The sequence below is a fragment of the Varroa jacobsoni genome, unplaced genomic scaffold (genome assembly GCF_002532875.2).
Source record: "Varroa jacobsoni isolate VJ856 unplaced genomic scaffold, vjacob_1.0 scaffold_370, whole genome shotgun sequence".
Taxonomy (NCBI): domain Eukaryota; kingdom Metazoa; phylum Arthropoda; class Arachnida; order Mesostigmata; family Varroidae; genus Varroa; species Varroa jacobsoni.
Genome location: NW_019213272.1, coordinates 132,683 through 148,075, shown reverse-complemented (window position 1 = coordinate 148,075; position 15,393 = coordinate 132,683). Strand labels below are relative to the sequence as shown.

Below are 15,393 nucleotides of genomic sequence, written 5' to 3'. Positions count from 1 at the left end.
GCCACGTGCAACTGCATCGAAAATAGAACTGTATCTGTACATTGGAGGTTGTTTAAATGCCGGCTGGCTGCACTGAACCGTCGAGTTGATTTCATCCCTCTCGACGGGTAATTCGCGGCCTTTTGAAAGTTTCGAAATTGTTGTCACCGAAAAAGGCGGTACTGCTGTTTCGAGACATTGCCCGCGTTCACTTTCTGGAAATTCCGGCACAGTCATGAGCGACGACTGGGGTGTGAATTTTGTTACCAATCTTTCATAAAATCTAGTAGCGATATCGGTGCAAAGTGTGGTGTTAATAAAATTTCGTCGATTACTGTAATACGATAGGTGATAAACTCTACAACGGAAACCGGCAAAACATCTAACATATGGCCGAAAATGGCGAACCTACGTGTGAACGTGCACTCACCTTCTGGCCTGCCTTGATGTTGCTGAACATCAACCATGGTTTGCGAAATTTGAAAGTTCTGTCACTCAAACGAGCGACATTTTTCCCAAGCGGAATTTGCTCTGATTTTGGTTTCGCCCATTATAACTAGTTAGATTTTAACACACTGAAATACGAAAAAAACGAAATCAACAGTCAGCGTATTTCCGTGCTGTCTTGTCTGGCTGACGATATGCTGGCCATGTTTGCAAAGGTGGTAACTTCGAGAACTTGCTAGCGTAAGCGAGCGCCTTATTATCTCGCTGAAATAAAACGATGGGTTCCGGGCAGCACATGTCTGATCTGACCTCGCTTTGTCGTCAATGACCTCGTGTACGAACAAGGAATCTGTTGTTCAGGCTGGCGGTTACTGTCGATTCGAACAAAACAAACCGTACGCCATATGCGGTAGGCTTTTTGGCTTAATTTAGAATCATGAAATGTATATATAGTGAAAGCCAACTTGTCCCGCTATCTAGTTAAGTTCCATATGTCTGTTGTTTCAGCAGTGGAACCAAAGACGTGGCCGTAAGTCACTTTACGCCACACGTATAACACTGCCGCGTGTTGAAGTTTCGTTGAATGTCGTGCAACCGAGGTATCGTTCAAGACTGAAGCGTGTAGACGCATTCCCAAGTGTTACTTGTACAAATTGTATGTTTGTGTGACCACCGTCAAATGTATGTTTAGCCTTTTGATAATAAATGTAGATAATAATGAAAACGAAGAGCAATGGAATATTCCTAAATAATTTAACCATATTGGAATGATGTGGACCTGCCATATGGTATGATGAGGTATGCTGGTAAAAATAACATGAATTATCAGTGTACCGTGCCGATAAAAAAAGTCTGGTTCGGAGCTCGAAGGCTCGATCTAATATGGGAAAATAAGAAGCGCTATGTTGGTCCTTCAGTAATGAGTCATCGAGTATCTGATGGAATAGTGATAGAAGAGATGGCTAATCAAAGAATGGCACCATTTTAAGTCTTGAAACATCATTATGATAATTACTTTGTAACGTAAATTCGACGAACGTGAGGCGCATGTCCTGCCAGCTTTTATCGTCACAAGCGATCTTTTTCAATGGTTGTGATTATTACCTTATTGGGCAATTGCACAGCAACGCCTTCCTGTTCTAGGCACGTTATGGGTCAGATCACCTGTAAAAGCCAGCTCAACCCAAAATTTGCTTTGGTCATTGACCGACCTGTACTCATTGATCGCGAGATATCATGAAAATAATGCAAGTTAGATGTATCCGTTGTGGAGAAACTTCGATGTATCTGTTGGCGAGTTTCACCAATAGTTCTAGATATTGTGATTTTACGTATCGGCGATCATATTGAATAGACCAATAATTGAATGCAGTGGCGAACGCACTGACGGCTTTGTTGACGTCTTTATTTATTTTCTAATTTTCAGACAGTAAAGATTTCAAGCCACCAGTTCTGATGGATCGCTGGGAAGGCGAGGACGAGGATGACGTAAGTAGTCAGGGAATATCAGCGTTCATTCAATAATAGTCATATATTTCGAGCTGGCTGCAATTTCAAATAAATCATTTCTGAAATCACAGCCATTGCAGCGTGGCTCTGTCAGGCGTGTATAAGACTTCGAGTAGAGGGTATAGTGCATGTATTAAAAAATGTGGTTGGCTTTCGGTAAACAAGTCTCCAGATCTCGTCTATCGTTGGTGAATGTAATTCAATCCCTGAAGATGACTATCACAAGAGCTGATTGTTTGGTCTTTCCTCTGGTAAATTTTGCACCTAGTAGTCATGTTTTGCTTATAATGATCCTGATGTTTTATCAATACTGGCAGACACAATGATATCGTAGATTTGTGAAGAACCGCATTTTCGATCTGTAGTAATGTGATACATTTCTTATATCATGTCGAGATCCTATTACGTCTATGGCGGGTATTGTTGCATGCCTGCAAACATAATTGATATTACGGTTTCTCACTCACAATTTTATGTGCAGCTGCCGACAATACCAATAGTGTTAACAGTATCAGTCAATGAAAAGACAATTGCACATTGAAAAAAACCAAATGAATATATTGCTACATTTGCAGAATATAGAATTTTTTTCGCAATATCTTTTATAATAGATGCCTGTATATGATATTGAACAATGACATTCCAAAGCAAAATGTACCGACTTTTATACATAAATAGCATTCGTGTACAGACATTTATGAAGAATTACAATAGGGGATAATGTTCTTATTTGAAGTAACAATGCTCAATAAGTTCCACGCGTCTTGCTTTGTACCATTAGTATGGGAGCAATTTCTTACGATCTTTATTCTGAACAATCGGTTACGCTCTACAGGTTAAAGACAACTGGGATGACGAGGACGAGGAGGTGGAAAAGTTGCAGATTGGCGTTCCAGCACCTCAGCCCAGAAAACGAAAGACTTTCCAACAGATTGTAGCCGAGAAGGAGGAGAAACAGCGACGTGAAGCCGAGGAACGGCGTAGAAGAGTTAGTAGCATTTTGTCGAATTTTTGTTTTTCCGTCATTTTATCTTGATTGTTTTGTTCTGGTTGATGTCTATGGAGCCATAACTAGTTGGATCGTACGTCAGAGGACCCTACAGTTAGAAAAATAAAATTAGTGGAGCTTTGCCGGCTGTAGATGGTATTGCGAAGTCGTTGATAAAGAGCAAACGATATACGTCAGCACAAAAGCATGAAAACTGCTAAAAATTAGGATTACAATTGTTCAGGGCGAGAATGAGGTATTACGGTACATGCAAGAATATCAAAAAAATCACTAGGCAAAATCTCGGCAAACAGGCTGTGCTGTAATGTAAGAACGGCGAGTGAATTTCATTTTTATTTATATATGTATATACACGGTACTTACATTTGCACAATCTTCGGCAGGTTATTTGTTTATAGTTATGTTTGTTATAAGTTCATCCGCCGTTCTTTGCATTACAGCACATCATGTTTTTTGGGAACAAAGCAGTAAACTTTATGCAGAAAAAGAACGCATCCTTCTCTCAATTTAACTGGAAATGGGCTATTATCCAGTACATTCTCACTAGACAAACTCCTCAGTAAGATTAAAGCCTCCTTTTTTGTTTGAAATATATGGCCTACCATAGTGCCAGTTTTTTAGGAAGGTTTTTATAAGGCAAGCCGAAAGATTCCCTGAAAGACAAAGAATATGAAAACTAATCAAAATGACTCGGATTTTTTAATAGCGGACAATATTTATATTCAATTGGGTTATCGAGATAAGCTCCAAGGGTTAGTTTTTTGAGACTTTACGTGCCTTTTTGAGTTCGACCGTTCTGAGAATTTTGCATTTTTTTCGCGTTCTTGAGACGTTTGGCCTGGATATTTTTGTATGTAGCGTATGCTTAACCTATGACCTAACAAAAGTCATAGATTAAACATACGATATCGGTTGATAGAAACTCGTTCGTCTTGAATAAAAATGATCGCCATGATTTTTAGCAACAAGTTCGTTGACGTTTTTATTTAGGTTATATATATATATATATATATATATATATATATATATATATATACATAACGATAATCCACAATTTGAATTTATTATAGAGTTATCATAGTTTTATTCGTTTAGGTTTCATAGAGAAGGAGCGCAAGTTGCACCTGTAATGTTGTGGGATGCCACCTCTCTTCATTATGTGTAGCGCCTAATGCTTCTGTGGCGTTATACAATGATCTGTGAATGATCTTTTACCAGATTTTCTGATGTAAGATGTTCGTTTGCGTCGCTCGTTGACAATCGTTTCATCTTTTCCTTTTCTGTAGAAGGCCGAAGAGGAAAAAAATGCCGGTCCCGAGGAACAAAACGCGGAAAAGCTGCGTCGTCAGAAGCTACAAGAGGAAGCGGACTTACGTGCGGCTATGGAGACGTTCGGTATAAGCACGCAAGGTACGATCGACAGTATCACTCCAGTGGAGCGGGAAGACTATGAAAATTTGCGAAAATTGCTTGTCGCCAAACTGACTCCGAACGAGAAGAGCCCTCTTTACATACCCTTCTTGGACGATCTTTTGAGGGACCTCACTGCTAACCTTGAAGCGGACGACATTAAGAAGCTCAGCTCGAGTCTCAACACTCTGGCAAATGAAAAAATAAAAATGGCTAAGGTAATTATCACATTCCAAAACGAGATCACTATAAGGAAGATAGGCATGGAATTTTTACTTGAGGAAAAAGCTGAAATTTAACAGACGTTATAACCACGTATTGTAGAAAAGCAGTTATACTTTTTGATAAACCAGAAGTGAGCGTATAGTTTTGAAGGAATCTTTGATTGTAATCGTCATATGTATTCCGGTTGATTGATAAACCTAGAGAATGGTTTAATTTAGTTGTATAGGTCGTATATATAAGAAACAGAAAAACGACGTGAATATGAAGAGCTTCAGTGTAAGTAGGACTAAGTTGAATAAAAACAAAAGAACAGACAAGATAAAAATTACGTTTCATGCGCACGCACGCTTCAATTTTTCGATTTTTACGTACACACACTTTGTCTCGAAAATCTGACCGCGTATCTTATCTTAGAAAGTTTGCAAAGTAAGTACTCCAGCGGGTAAGACCCATTAGTAGTTTAAACGGAAAGAAAGCTAATTATCTCTGTTTACTATGAAATCTCCTATTAAATATTTTTGTTAACTTGGAATTATTTAGGGAACTAAAGGCAAGAAGAAGAAGGGAGCTTCACTGAAGATGGAACGGGGCGAACTTGACGCGTACACGGGTGGTGATGATATATGCGAATATGACGACTTTATGTAGGATTATTAAAAAAAATAGTTTGAGGGAAATCAGTAAGCCATAGCAACGACGAAGACGACCGTAGAGTATGATCTACACCGGAACGTATCAGAACACATCTGGATATAGTTGCCCAGCAGGCATCGGGATAGTATCAGTCACGGAGCCCTGTCGCGATCAACACGACACTTCAATCTTCCTTGTACCCTCCTGTCTTGTTTTTCGACCCCTAAGCGCATACCCCTTCCCCCTCTTTAAACGAAGAGAAAATGAAGATACTAAATAGAGAGCAGTATATATATATATGCTGCATACACACAAAAATAGGCAATTATTATGCGATGATGTTATTAATGGGTCCGTAGGCAGATAAAGTTTGTGATTGACTAAGGATAACGTAATGACTAAAAATCATAACACATTATTCAGGCTCGACCTGCACGTGCGGGTGGATTAGGCATAGATGTGTCTTTAATACCGTTGCTATCTGCCAGCCAAACATGCCATTCAGGAGGGTTAAATCCTACGTGTGTAGCATGCACTAGTCAGGGATATGATAGATGCAGTTAACTAGCGGCTATCTAATCTTCTGGCTATTACAGAACCTGTAAGGTTCTAGTAATGTCACTCATACCTGTTTGTCCTAGACACATTTTTATTTGTGAAGGATGTACCAGCGCTAAGGAAGAACTTGTGCGCGCAGGTACAGAACTGGTGATACACTGGGAGCATGTGATGTCGATAAGTGCAGAAGAATGAGGTGTCAATAAGGAGGGAGATGGCCGTAGAGCGTACTTTTAAAGAAAAACGAAAGAACCAGGTAATTTCCTTTCAGAAAAATGTAATTGACCGGTAACACTGAGCAATATCTGAATAGTAGTTTCTGCAGTGGTTCCGATGTCGTAAAAAGGGATTTAGAGGTTCCGTGGAAAAAAAACAAAGTAGTAGAAAAACGACGTGGGTGTGAAAGAGGTTAAACGGGGAAGGTGTGTATGTGCATATGATCGTTATGGGGCTGATGACATTTGGGTGTTGAGTGTTCATGTTGTCTCTGGCCCGTTCGAATGTCTTTGTGTGTGCATATGGGCGCCATTAAGTGGCTGGGTGATCAATCCGTGCATCGGCTGATATGATTATAAGATTACGAAATAAAAGATGCATAATCGTGGTAGATGCGAAATATAACGTCGGGTCGGTGCAGACTCGGATGGAATAGGTGGTAAGACCAATGAAACGAAAATGTAAGTCGTGACTCGACTATATCAGATGAACGGTTTTGTCATCGGCGACAGGCGCAGGATATATAGATTGAAGTTTGTTGTACAATTTATTTTGTATGGAAAAATTGTTGTACGCAAGATAAAATAATACCACTACTATAAAACTGTGAAAGCCAGAAGAACGCGTCAGGTGATGATAAAGAAAAAAGGCATACATTTGTTAATAAAAAATAAGAACTAATGAACAGTCGTCTTGCTGACAACTGTGGTGCTTCCGGGCCAATAATAAATGATGAGTTGTTCTTTCATAGAATATATGTAAACAATTAGTACTGTTATTGGAATATAATTATAATACGTTAGTAGAACCTAGGTTATTAGGTATTATTATTATACACGGTCTAAGCGTTACTGTTCCTTTATGCAATGGTGTTCATCGAGCTTTGTATTAATCAATGTTTGGATTGCACTACTACCGTGAAAGAGATGGGCACCTTATGTTATGGTAATTATATTACTTATTCTGGCCAGTCTTTTCAAATATTGGCCGGAATAAATAATATAATTAAAACGAATAGGTCTTTGTTGAAATTAGGGCCGTTCTTCATATTAATAATAACCTTCTAGATAAATTTAGTTGTCATAGCTTATTTAAGTTTCTTCCTGGAATACTTGCAGTGGTTAAGTTGGCCTCAGGTTTTTATGTTCACAACTTATTTCAGTGATACGGGAAACAGAATTACTTGATTTGTATAGGTGTTTGGTCAAATTAGAGTATTTTATGCAAGACCTACTGAGCAATTTTACTGCCAAGCATGAATAAAAGGTAATTGTCAAACATGGATTTTTGGTGAATTCAACCTCCTTATTAACATTAGTTTGAAAGAAGCAAAACCATATCTGCTGCTTGAGCTAATTTAATATGGAGAGGTGATACACTTGCACAGGATAGCTTGTTAAGTTTTCGTTCATATGAATTAGTGTCCTGCTAACGTTTCAAGTTTTTGAAGTCGTCGAAACGAATCATCTTTGGGTTAACAGAAGTTGTCCTCGGTTTTGCTTTTTAAAGACGCAACTATTAGATCAGGCCCTTCACCTACTCTCTGGCTAAGTAAATTTGTATATAGTGAAATGTCTCTCCTAGACCTGATTTAAGTTAGGTAAAAGATATTTTTTTTTCCTACAATGCAGATTATGCAATTTGTTATTCAAATGTTCAATACGTGTGTTTTTAAAGTTTCGACGTCTTTTTCTAACAGAAGTCAAGGATACGACCTAATATTTTCTAGCAAAGTTTTATAACACTACTTGCGCCACTTTGTTAATAATTTATGGCATCTGGAAGCCTCTTTTAATCATATTTGAAAATGCGTTCTTGCAGGCTGAACGTTTGCGATCATACGCCATGTCAATGCGTGAGCATTTGTTTAACATAAGGGAGTGTGTTTTAATAATTTTGGAGAAATCTGCAATTCAATCACTCCATTATTGTTACTATCTGCTTCAATGGAGGTAAAGAGGAAAGAAGTCCAAAGGTCAATGTATGATACGAATATATCACGTGGTGGTTGGATCTGAAACGACCCATGTATTATTTGAACAAGTAGAACGAAAACACGGGTGCGGTAAACTACCGTTGGTGTTCACCTGTTTTGAAATCATGACGTGCAAATAATACCTAAAGTATACACTATAGCGTTAATCAAGCTAGTATTCTATTGAAACAGTATGCGATGAATTGAAAACTTAAGCATACGATTTATAATAGGATTACTCGAAGGAAAGTTTGCCTATTAATAAATAAAATAGTAAAGTTTGCTTGGTGCCGAGTGCAAAGAAAAGCACAGTTATATGGAAGTATATCCTTAGCATAAATGACGCCCTGCGCTAATAAATGATGGTTTTAGTAATTGTATGGTATTGCGGCTATTAGTGTGCAGACGGAAGCCGTGTTAGAACGAGGCCGTTAGTTACCAGATCCGATCACAAACGATTTTACCAGTTTTTGAAGGATTATTTGGTAATTTCTATTATAGTCATGTCTGACACATAGTACGAACAAGTGACCTGTAGATATCCACAGGTTAACTGAGACCTTTTTGTCAATTAGATCTATATCTACTGAGAGAAAGACTGTACACATTACTCAGTGATAGTCTGAAATGTGCTAATTAACACAATGATAATGAATTGGTAAGAGGTTAAAGCAATTTGAATCAGACAGCTTGCGCGTTGCTTAATAAATTCAGTATATAATCTATTAATTCGAGGACTGGTTAAGTTGTTCCAACCACTACCCTATCCGCATCAAGGTGAAAAAAATAAGCAACGAGCTGTCATGAACGTGTCCGTTTTTTGCTCTAGGGTTTCATGATCTGTAGTCAGGTTAGCGAATCTACCTGAAAATCAGAATAAAAAAAGGCTTATTCGCAAATTTTTACCAAGATGGAACAGCAAGACTTTCACGACAAGTAGATGCGGTAGTTCAAAGTATTGAATTTGTCGATCTTCCTTTTGCCATGCTTTGGCTAACACAATACAATTTTTTGGTCAGTTTTGATGACATGCCATTTTTGTAGTTTCGTGGGGTGACGAAGTGGTTAATACGCGCATACAAGTTTGTTTTGTGTGCGGAGAACTATGAATGTTGAGTTCAACTGCTTGGAGGAGAAGTGCATGTCCGCTTACAGTATAAAACTATCCTTATTAGTACGACCGTGGTACGTCGCCTTGTTATATAGAACTTTACTTAATCATGGAAGTATGGAACCATCCTCTTTAGCTTACGTTAAGCTTTTGGTTGCGGATAATATAGTCGTCGTAAATAGTGTCGCTACCCTTTTACTGGGAAAACTTCAAAGGCCATCAAGCACGGCTATTTACGGACACGTTAAAATTGTCGAACACTATAGATGGGGAAAAAAACAGAACTGAATGTACTACACTATATTGTATTTGAGCTTAGAAAAGCGAGACATTTTTCAATCTACATTAAGAGATAGACACATTTTCTGAGTTGACCTATCGTTGATGCCTATTGGAGACTAACGTAGCCTAGAAAAGCGTGCCCAGTTTTAATATTAGCTAATCAACTGCGGGAAGGCCACATATTTCATGTCATGAGGACTAGTTTTTTAAAGCAATGCCTTACGCCAGTATCGGACATCAAACTTGAAACATTTGTTTGATTGATATTGAACCATAGATTTATAAGTATTCTAGTTCATGTAACAGTCTTGCAATGATTTAGTAATGACAATTGCTGTGGCAAATTGCTATCTGTCTGGAAATAATAAACGTACTTAGTGTTTATGCAAACAACCTATTTATTTTTCATAATGTGTGTTCCAGGTTGATCTGGTTTGCCAAGATATGGCCCGCAATCGCCGGGACGGAAAAGACCAGGCTGAACATGTTACGACGAAGGTATGAATGATTTCTACTATAGGAATAATAAGCAAGTCCTTTTGGCTGTAAATTTAACAAGTGTAATGCCGTTGTCATGTGAGCTTAAGAAACGATATATAACACATCACAAGAGTTGCCAATTGTTAAAGTATGCAACTTCAACAGCTTTAGTTTGCCAAATCATATCCGTATAGGATGTGCACGTCCAAAAAGAGCTGTAATAAACAGTTAGCGTACACCTTTTCCCTAAAGTCTCAAGAAAGATCTGCTAATAGGACATTTTTATATACTAAGTTGTGTATGATTCCAATCGATATATTCTCGGTGGCTATTGGAAGCCACGAACAACTTATTCACCTGTTGAATTACAGATTTTTTTCTGTTGCTTTCACTATGACTCCCATAAAACCTGTTCGACGTTTGTAGCTTAAAAAACAAGAGGAAGACCCCAAGTCCTCTAAGGGGCCTGCAGTGGAATTTGAAGTGACTTGTGCCGCTGAACTCACATAGCTTTAGCAGCAGCGGTTTTTGTATGCTCTAAATTTTTAGTTACTTTCGTATTTCCGATTTTACACCTAAAATTTTACATTTACAATGCAACAAGTATCCAACCACCTATTTGTGAGGAATCTTCGACAGCCTCATGCTCATACCCCGCAAAAGTCTCACTAACATGTCAAACAATCGGCGTTTTTTTGACTCTTCACCACCATGTAAATCCGAACACATGTTTACTCAGCATCCCTGCTTCCTTGTAGCCTTTGCCAACACTCCAGTACTTGTAACGTCAAGTCTAACGGATCAAATTTTAAGAAATGGTGGAACAACGCTTGAAAATAGTTTTCGTATGTCTTCAGTCACACCTCTTTTGTATAGTTAGACATTGTTCTCATATACTGTAAATCCAGCTTGTATCACAGGTTTATAAATAAAGTTCTAATCGTGTTCAATTAGCGCATCTAGCGACGGAGCGCTCATACCAAAATGGATTACGCAGCGCTTAGCGCAGTATACGCGACAGATTTGATCGATGCCATTGTTCTCAAGGATGCGGAAGATCACCAAATCTTTGGAAGCTGTTGATTGACAAATTGGGAGCTACTGAGCGCAGCCCTCGATACGTAGCCTTTGTTGAAGGCGTGTTCCAAGATCTCGTACAGAATCTTCATCTGGGCAGTGTTAAAGCACTTTGACTCGTATCTCAATAACCTGGTTCGCAGGAAGGTCAGCATCGAACTTGGGTTTTTCAGATCACCTAAATAGACCATTAGAGAGTGAGAGCCCTCTACTACTTAATTTTAACAGAGCTTATAGGTATGCAGTCGACTTTGACCTAGCAAAGCTGTGATATATTGTACTACAAATACAACACAATAATCTACTAATAAAAATGAATCTGATTTGTTGATCTTTTTCTGCATTTTTGTCCCTTGTCCTCATATAGACTTTTTTTTACTTTGTGTTGCTTCTCCACCGCCTTTTTGTCTTGCATATTTTTTATGCGGCATCTTTTGTTCGGCGCCTTGAAATAAAGCAGTAGAGCTACCGCTGCTTTTACTGCAGCATGTAGGTTCATTTGTTACCTATTGCACTGTTTTAAGTCTTGTTGTAGTTTTTCTATCATTCCATTTATTATTTCTAGGATGTTTATTTCTATTAATCCACCTATTCTTCCATTCTCAGATTGATCGCTATCCCTATATCTAATTTCCTCAAGAGTTAACTTGCGCGAAATGCTGCAACCTTGGTATCGTACTAGAATTAACTTCCTCTTTTTTCTGCTCGGATAAGAATAAACTGGCGCTGAACTGCATAACAGATCCCGAATTATTAGAACGGTTCACGTTAAAAATCGTTGTCAGGAACAATAGATTATCTTGGGAACTTGCTAAGCACGCTCTCAAGCTTCTAACGTCAATTGCATTTTGATGGAGTATTTTTTCCATATTATTAAGGACCAAAACTCTAATCTGAGATGTGTCTAACATGCATTACAGCATGAAATGAGATGTAGAATTGACGTTTGAATTGATAGATGTCGTTGCTCAATATGGGTATAATACTTATAAAGCTCGATTTGTGACAACTTATTATTGTGCGAATTGAGCAAGTACCACTAAACCGGACGTTTAAACCGTTTTTAAACTGAGCTGCGTGGTACTCCGCCACATTTGTTAGCGATTTTATATGATATTCCGAAAGCTTGTCGATGCTGCTAGCAAGACTCAACGAAGAAGTGTAGCTTTGAGACAAAATGCCCCTTTTTAAACTCGAGGCTAAAGTGCACAGGTATAAGCAACGCCTTTTGCTACTTCGGCAATTTAGAGTTCATCATTTCGTCTTCCATGAATTACATGTCCCAGGATTGCAGGGATATAGCAATGCGGCAACATTTGCAATAATAACGTCGTAGTTACCTATAACATTTTAGCTCTGTTATAACAGTAATCCTATTCCTCCATTTTCCGAACCAACCTAAAAGGTAAATCAGAAATCATTTTCAAACAAATTTTTGTTTTGTATGCTATCGAAAGAGCTAGCTATGTCGAATTACGTGCCCTGCGTCCACTTTCAAAGTACACTTCGACCATTCAGAGTGTAAGTAATAGGCTGCAAGTGTAAAAATGGCTCTGAACTAAAATCATTAACTGTTTTCCAACGGCAATTCCCATAGGTTTATTATCATATTTATGTTGCAGGCAGTGTATCAGCTAAGTTTCTGGGTAATGCGAAGACCTACTTTGTCTTAACGGATTATATTAAGCAAACTGTATGTGAAAAATCCTCGCGTCCTGTTTTGCAAACACGAGTGGCTGCTATCAAGGAGCTGATTAATGAAATAAGAAAAGGAATAATTTGTCGTCTTACATGTTAAATTGTAATTGGCCTATATGTATTTCGGAAAGGTCGACTACGATCAAACGGGAGCTTTTCTCAGAAACTGCTACGTGACAGCATGTTTTGTGAGACCAGTGCTGGGGATTACTTTGATAGATTTAGAAAGTTCGACCCTGAATAAATGCGTGATCTAGAAGCTTCGTTTTATTTAAAAGAAAAATTATGGACGACAACGCGAACCAAATATGTAATCGTGTGAATGACACCTGTTGGTTAAAGACGGCAATTCAAATCTATTAACATTACCCAGAAGTTTTACTTCAAGGCTTTAGTAATTCAAGATGAATAAATATTACTGTTACCAAGAATCAAGGTAGGAAGAATGAAAATTTTGTATAAAACGTTTCTTTTTCACTTATTTTCGACTTGATGTCATGCATCTTTTAATGTTTGATCGTCTGGCTTCCTTATGGCACAGGACGCGGGGAAACGTTAAAGTATAGAAATCAATTCAGAAGATCGAATTGTATTAATTGTCATAATCAAAAACCATTCTATCAGCCCATTTGGCGGAGTACAAATGTTCTATCTTGAAAGTAAACGATGTTGCCTTTTTTATTTGAACATAGCTAAGTCTACTTCTACGTGAGCTTCGATATGCGGGCAAACTTACCTCATAATTTCGCCAACTAAGGGGAAGTCATGATAAGACACAGCGCTCTCCCAGTCATCTCGTGCTGATTTTGGCGAACAATTTTCTGTTTTTACTTATCAATACCTCGTGATTTTATACAGTCGCGTTCAAAGGGCCCCAAATGAAAATGAGGCACTCTTGACCAAGAATCAGTCAGGGAAAAACTTTACCTGTTTGCCTGTCCACGTGGGTCCGGAGCACATAAACGGATACCGTATTTTAAGTTTGTCGGCGAATAAAAATGGCAATTCCTTCTAGCGCCTGTGGACCCTTTTTTTACGTAGCTTTGCGACCTGCTATAGCAACGCATTTCATGTTCCAAATCAGTCAATACACTGAGCCTGTTAAACTTAAAGACACGTGGTGGTCTAGGTTCTACTCCGGACGTAGACATACTTCATTTCATGCCGAAAGCCAGCCTGAGGTTACAGTTAACGGCTCAAATACCAGACATAAAATATAAAAAACATTTTCAATATCTACTGCGTCGGTGAGGTCCCGACATTTAGTAATTCATAGTGTCTGTTGGTTGGCCTGAATACAGAAAAAAGCCTCCGATTGAACCTTCAAGGCAACCATGTCTACTAAATTTCTGTGGGGCAATGTGACACGGGAGGCCGCGCCGGTTTACATAGTCCAACTGTGTTAGCTGATTGGGTATTACATGTCCTTTCATGGTCCTCACTGGCCGCCTGTCCGGCCCAATGATGATACGAGCGTCTCGAACGTCTGCAGGGGCCTTTTACCTATCGTCATACGGAGAAAGTAGCGATTGATCCGTCTGAGTATTTTCAAGGGCTTAAACGATGTTCTGAAGCTTTATGAAGTAAACCTGCAGAAATTGGCACGGCTCGTGACAAGGTTACGTTAGGGGACCTACGCTATGGTACACTGGACTTTTTATAATTAGCGAAGAACTGTACGTGCCTTCGACAACACGGAACACCCCACTCTCTCCAAATGAAGTCGTCGACACAAGCATATCGTAGTGGCAGTCGTTTTTTCAAAATGAACAACCGGTTCTGTCCCTTCTGTATAAATGGTCCAATTCCTCGAGGAGCTATATGTCGGGCAACTTTATCTTCCCTGGAATGAAACTGGAGTTACATTTTTCGCATTTGAAGAACAGGTCCTTCTATCGCGTAGCGTTGACATTGGCGGAAGTACTAATTTACTTTGCTCAAATTGAATTGGCAGCTCCGAGGTCTTCGTTCTCAGCAATGGTCGGTTATCATTTTTTCAACTGTCGACGTGTTCCAACGAGATACAGCTCACTGACTTGTGACACGTCAGATGCGGGTCGTAGCACTGACACGCCTGTGAGCGATTTGAAATTTATCATATCTTCGAGAAGTAAACATAAATACTGACAACAGGTAAAGTTCGGCCGATGAGTATCAAGCAACTAAAAGGCGTTTTATCCTTTTATGTATAAGCTCTCCTTAATATTTGAATAGAAATCTGTTTTCCCCGAGGTCGATCATGAAAAAATGATAAATGTTTTTAGATCATGCCTATGATTGCAGCAAATTTCTACTAAATAAGGATATCTATCGATTAGAAGCAGATAGAATCTTGAGCATATCTTTTGATGCCCCTGGATACATGTACCGTTATGACCTCATTTGCTAGTGTCCTATTTCAAGCTTTTGCTACATGAATGGGTTGATTTCTTCGAACATCTTTACAACTTCGGCGGAGAGCATACTTTAACAATTCCGGTACCAGTACCCGGTGGTGACAAAAAAATCTACTCAAAATGTCCTTATGTCGTTCGTGAACTCCGTCGCGATAACGACTGGAAAGCCACGACCATCATCAAATCGCACCGCGTTGGCATTCTCAAATACAGACCGTACCGTCCGCGATGTTAGAAGAAATGAAACGCAAGGCCTGTCACTTTGCATCTGGTTGTACTGGACCGTGTGATAATATTTTATGTAAAGAAGGTAAATTGCACAATCCCGTTTCGCTTTCACCAGCTCGTTTTCGAAAGAAATATTCTCATTGAGCCCCACAGTGAAGCC

The 15,393-nt window shown here is 38.9% G+C and overlaps 1 protein-coding gene and 1 long non-coding RNA gene across 8 annotated transcripts; both read left to right on the top strand.

Annotated features, from left to right (window-relative positions):
• The first annotated feature begins 77 nt into the window (after positions 1–77).
• LOC111259826 (eukaryotic translation initiation factor 3 subunit J) lies at positions 78–6,716 on the top strand. Of its 7 annotated transcripts, none has more exons than XM_022832110.2 (6): positions 689–835; positions 937–1,025; positions 1,853–1,914; positions 2,771–2,923; positions 4,231–4,572; positions 5,120–6,716. In XM_022832110.2, the coding sequence occupies exons 2-6, from the start codon at positions 1,010–1,012 to the stop codon at positions 5,225–5,227; spliced, it is 681 nt and encodes a 226-aa protein (XP_022687845.1). In that variant the 5' UTR covers positions 689–835; positions 937–1,009; the 3' UTR covers positions 5,228–6,716. The 7 variants fall into 7 exon arrangements, with proteins under 7 accessions (XP_022687844.1, XP_022687842.1, XP_022687848.1 ...); XM_022832111.2 differs by having other exon boundaries at positions 720–835; positions 934–1,025; XM_022832109.2 differs by lacking the exons at positions 689–835; positions 937–1,025 and adding an exon at positions 78–230.
• A 3,042-nt stretch (positions 6,717–9,758) lies between these two features.
• On the top strand, positions 9,759–11,247 carry LOC111259824 (uncharacterized). The gene is made up of 2 exons (XR_002679866.2): positions 9,759–9,852; positions 10,789–11,247. It is a non-coding gene; the product is annotated as an uncharacterized LOC111259824 (long non-coding RNA).
• Positions 11,248–15,393: the final 4,146 nt, after the last annotated feature.

Coding starts and splice junctions, on each gene's coding strand:
- LOC111259826 (XM_022832106.2), top strand. CDS start 751: ATGACCTCGTGTACGAACAAGGAATCTGTTGTTCAGGCTGGCGGTTAC. Junction 836..1,852: donor CAAACCGTACGCCATATGCG/GTAGGCTTTTTG, acceptor TCTAATTTTCAG/ACAGTAAAGATTTCAAGCCA. Junction 1,915..2,770: donor AAGGCGAGGACGAGGATGAC/GTAAGTAGTCAG, acceptor TACGCTCTACAG/GTTAAAGACAACTGGGATGA.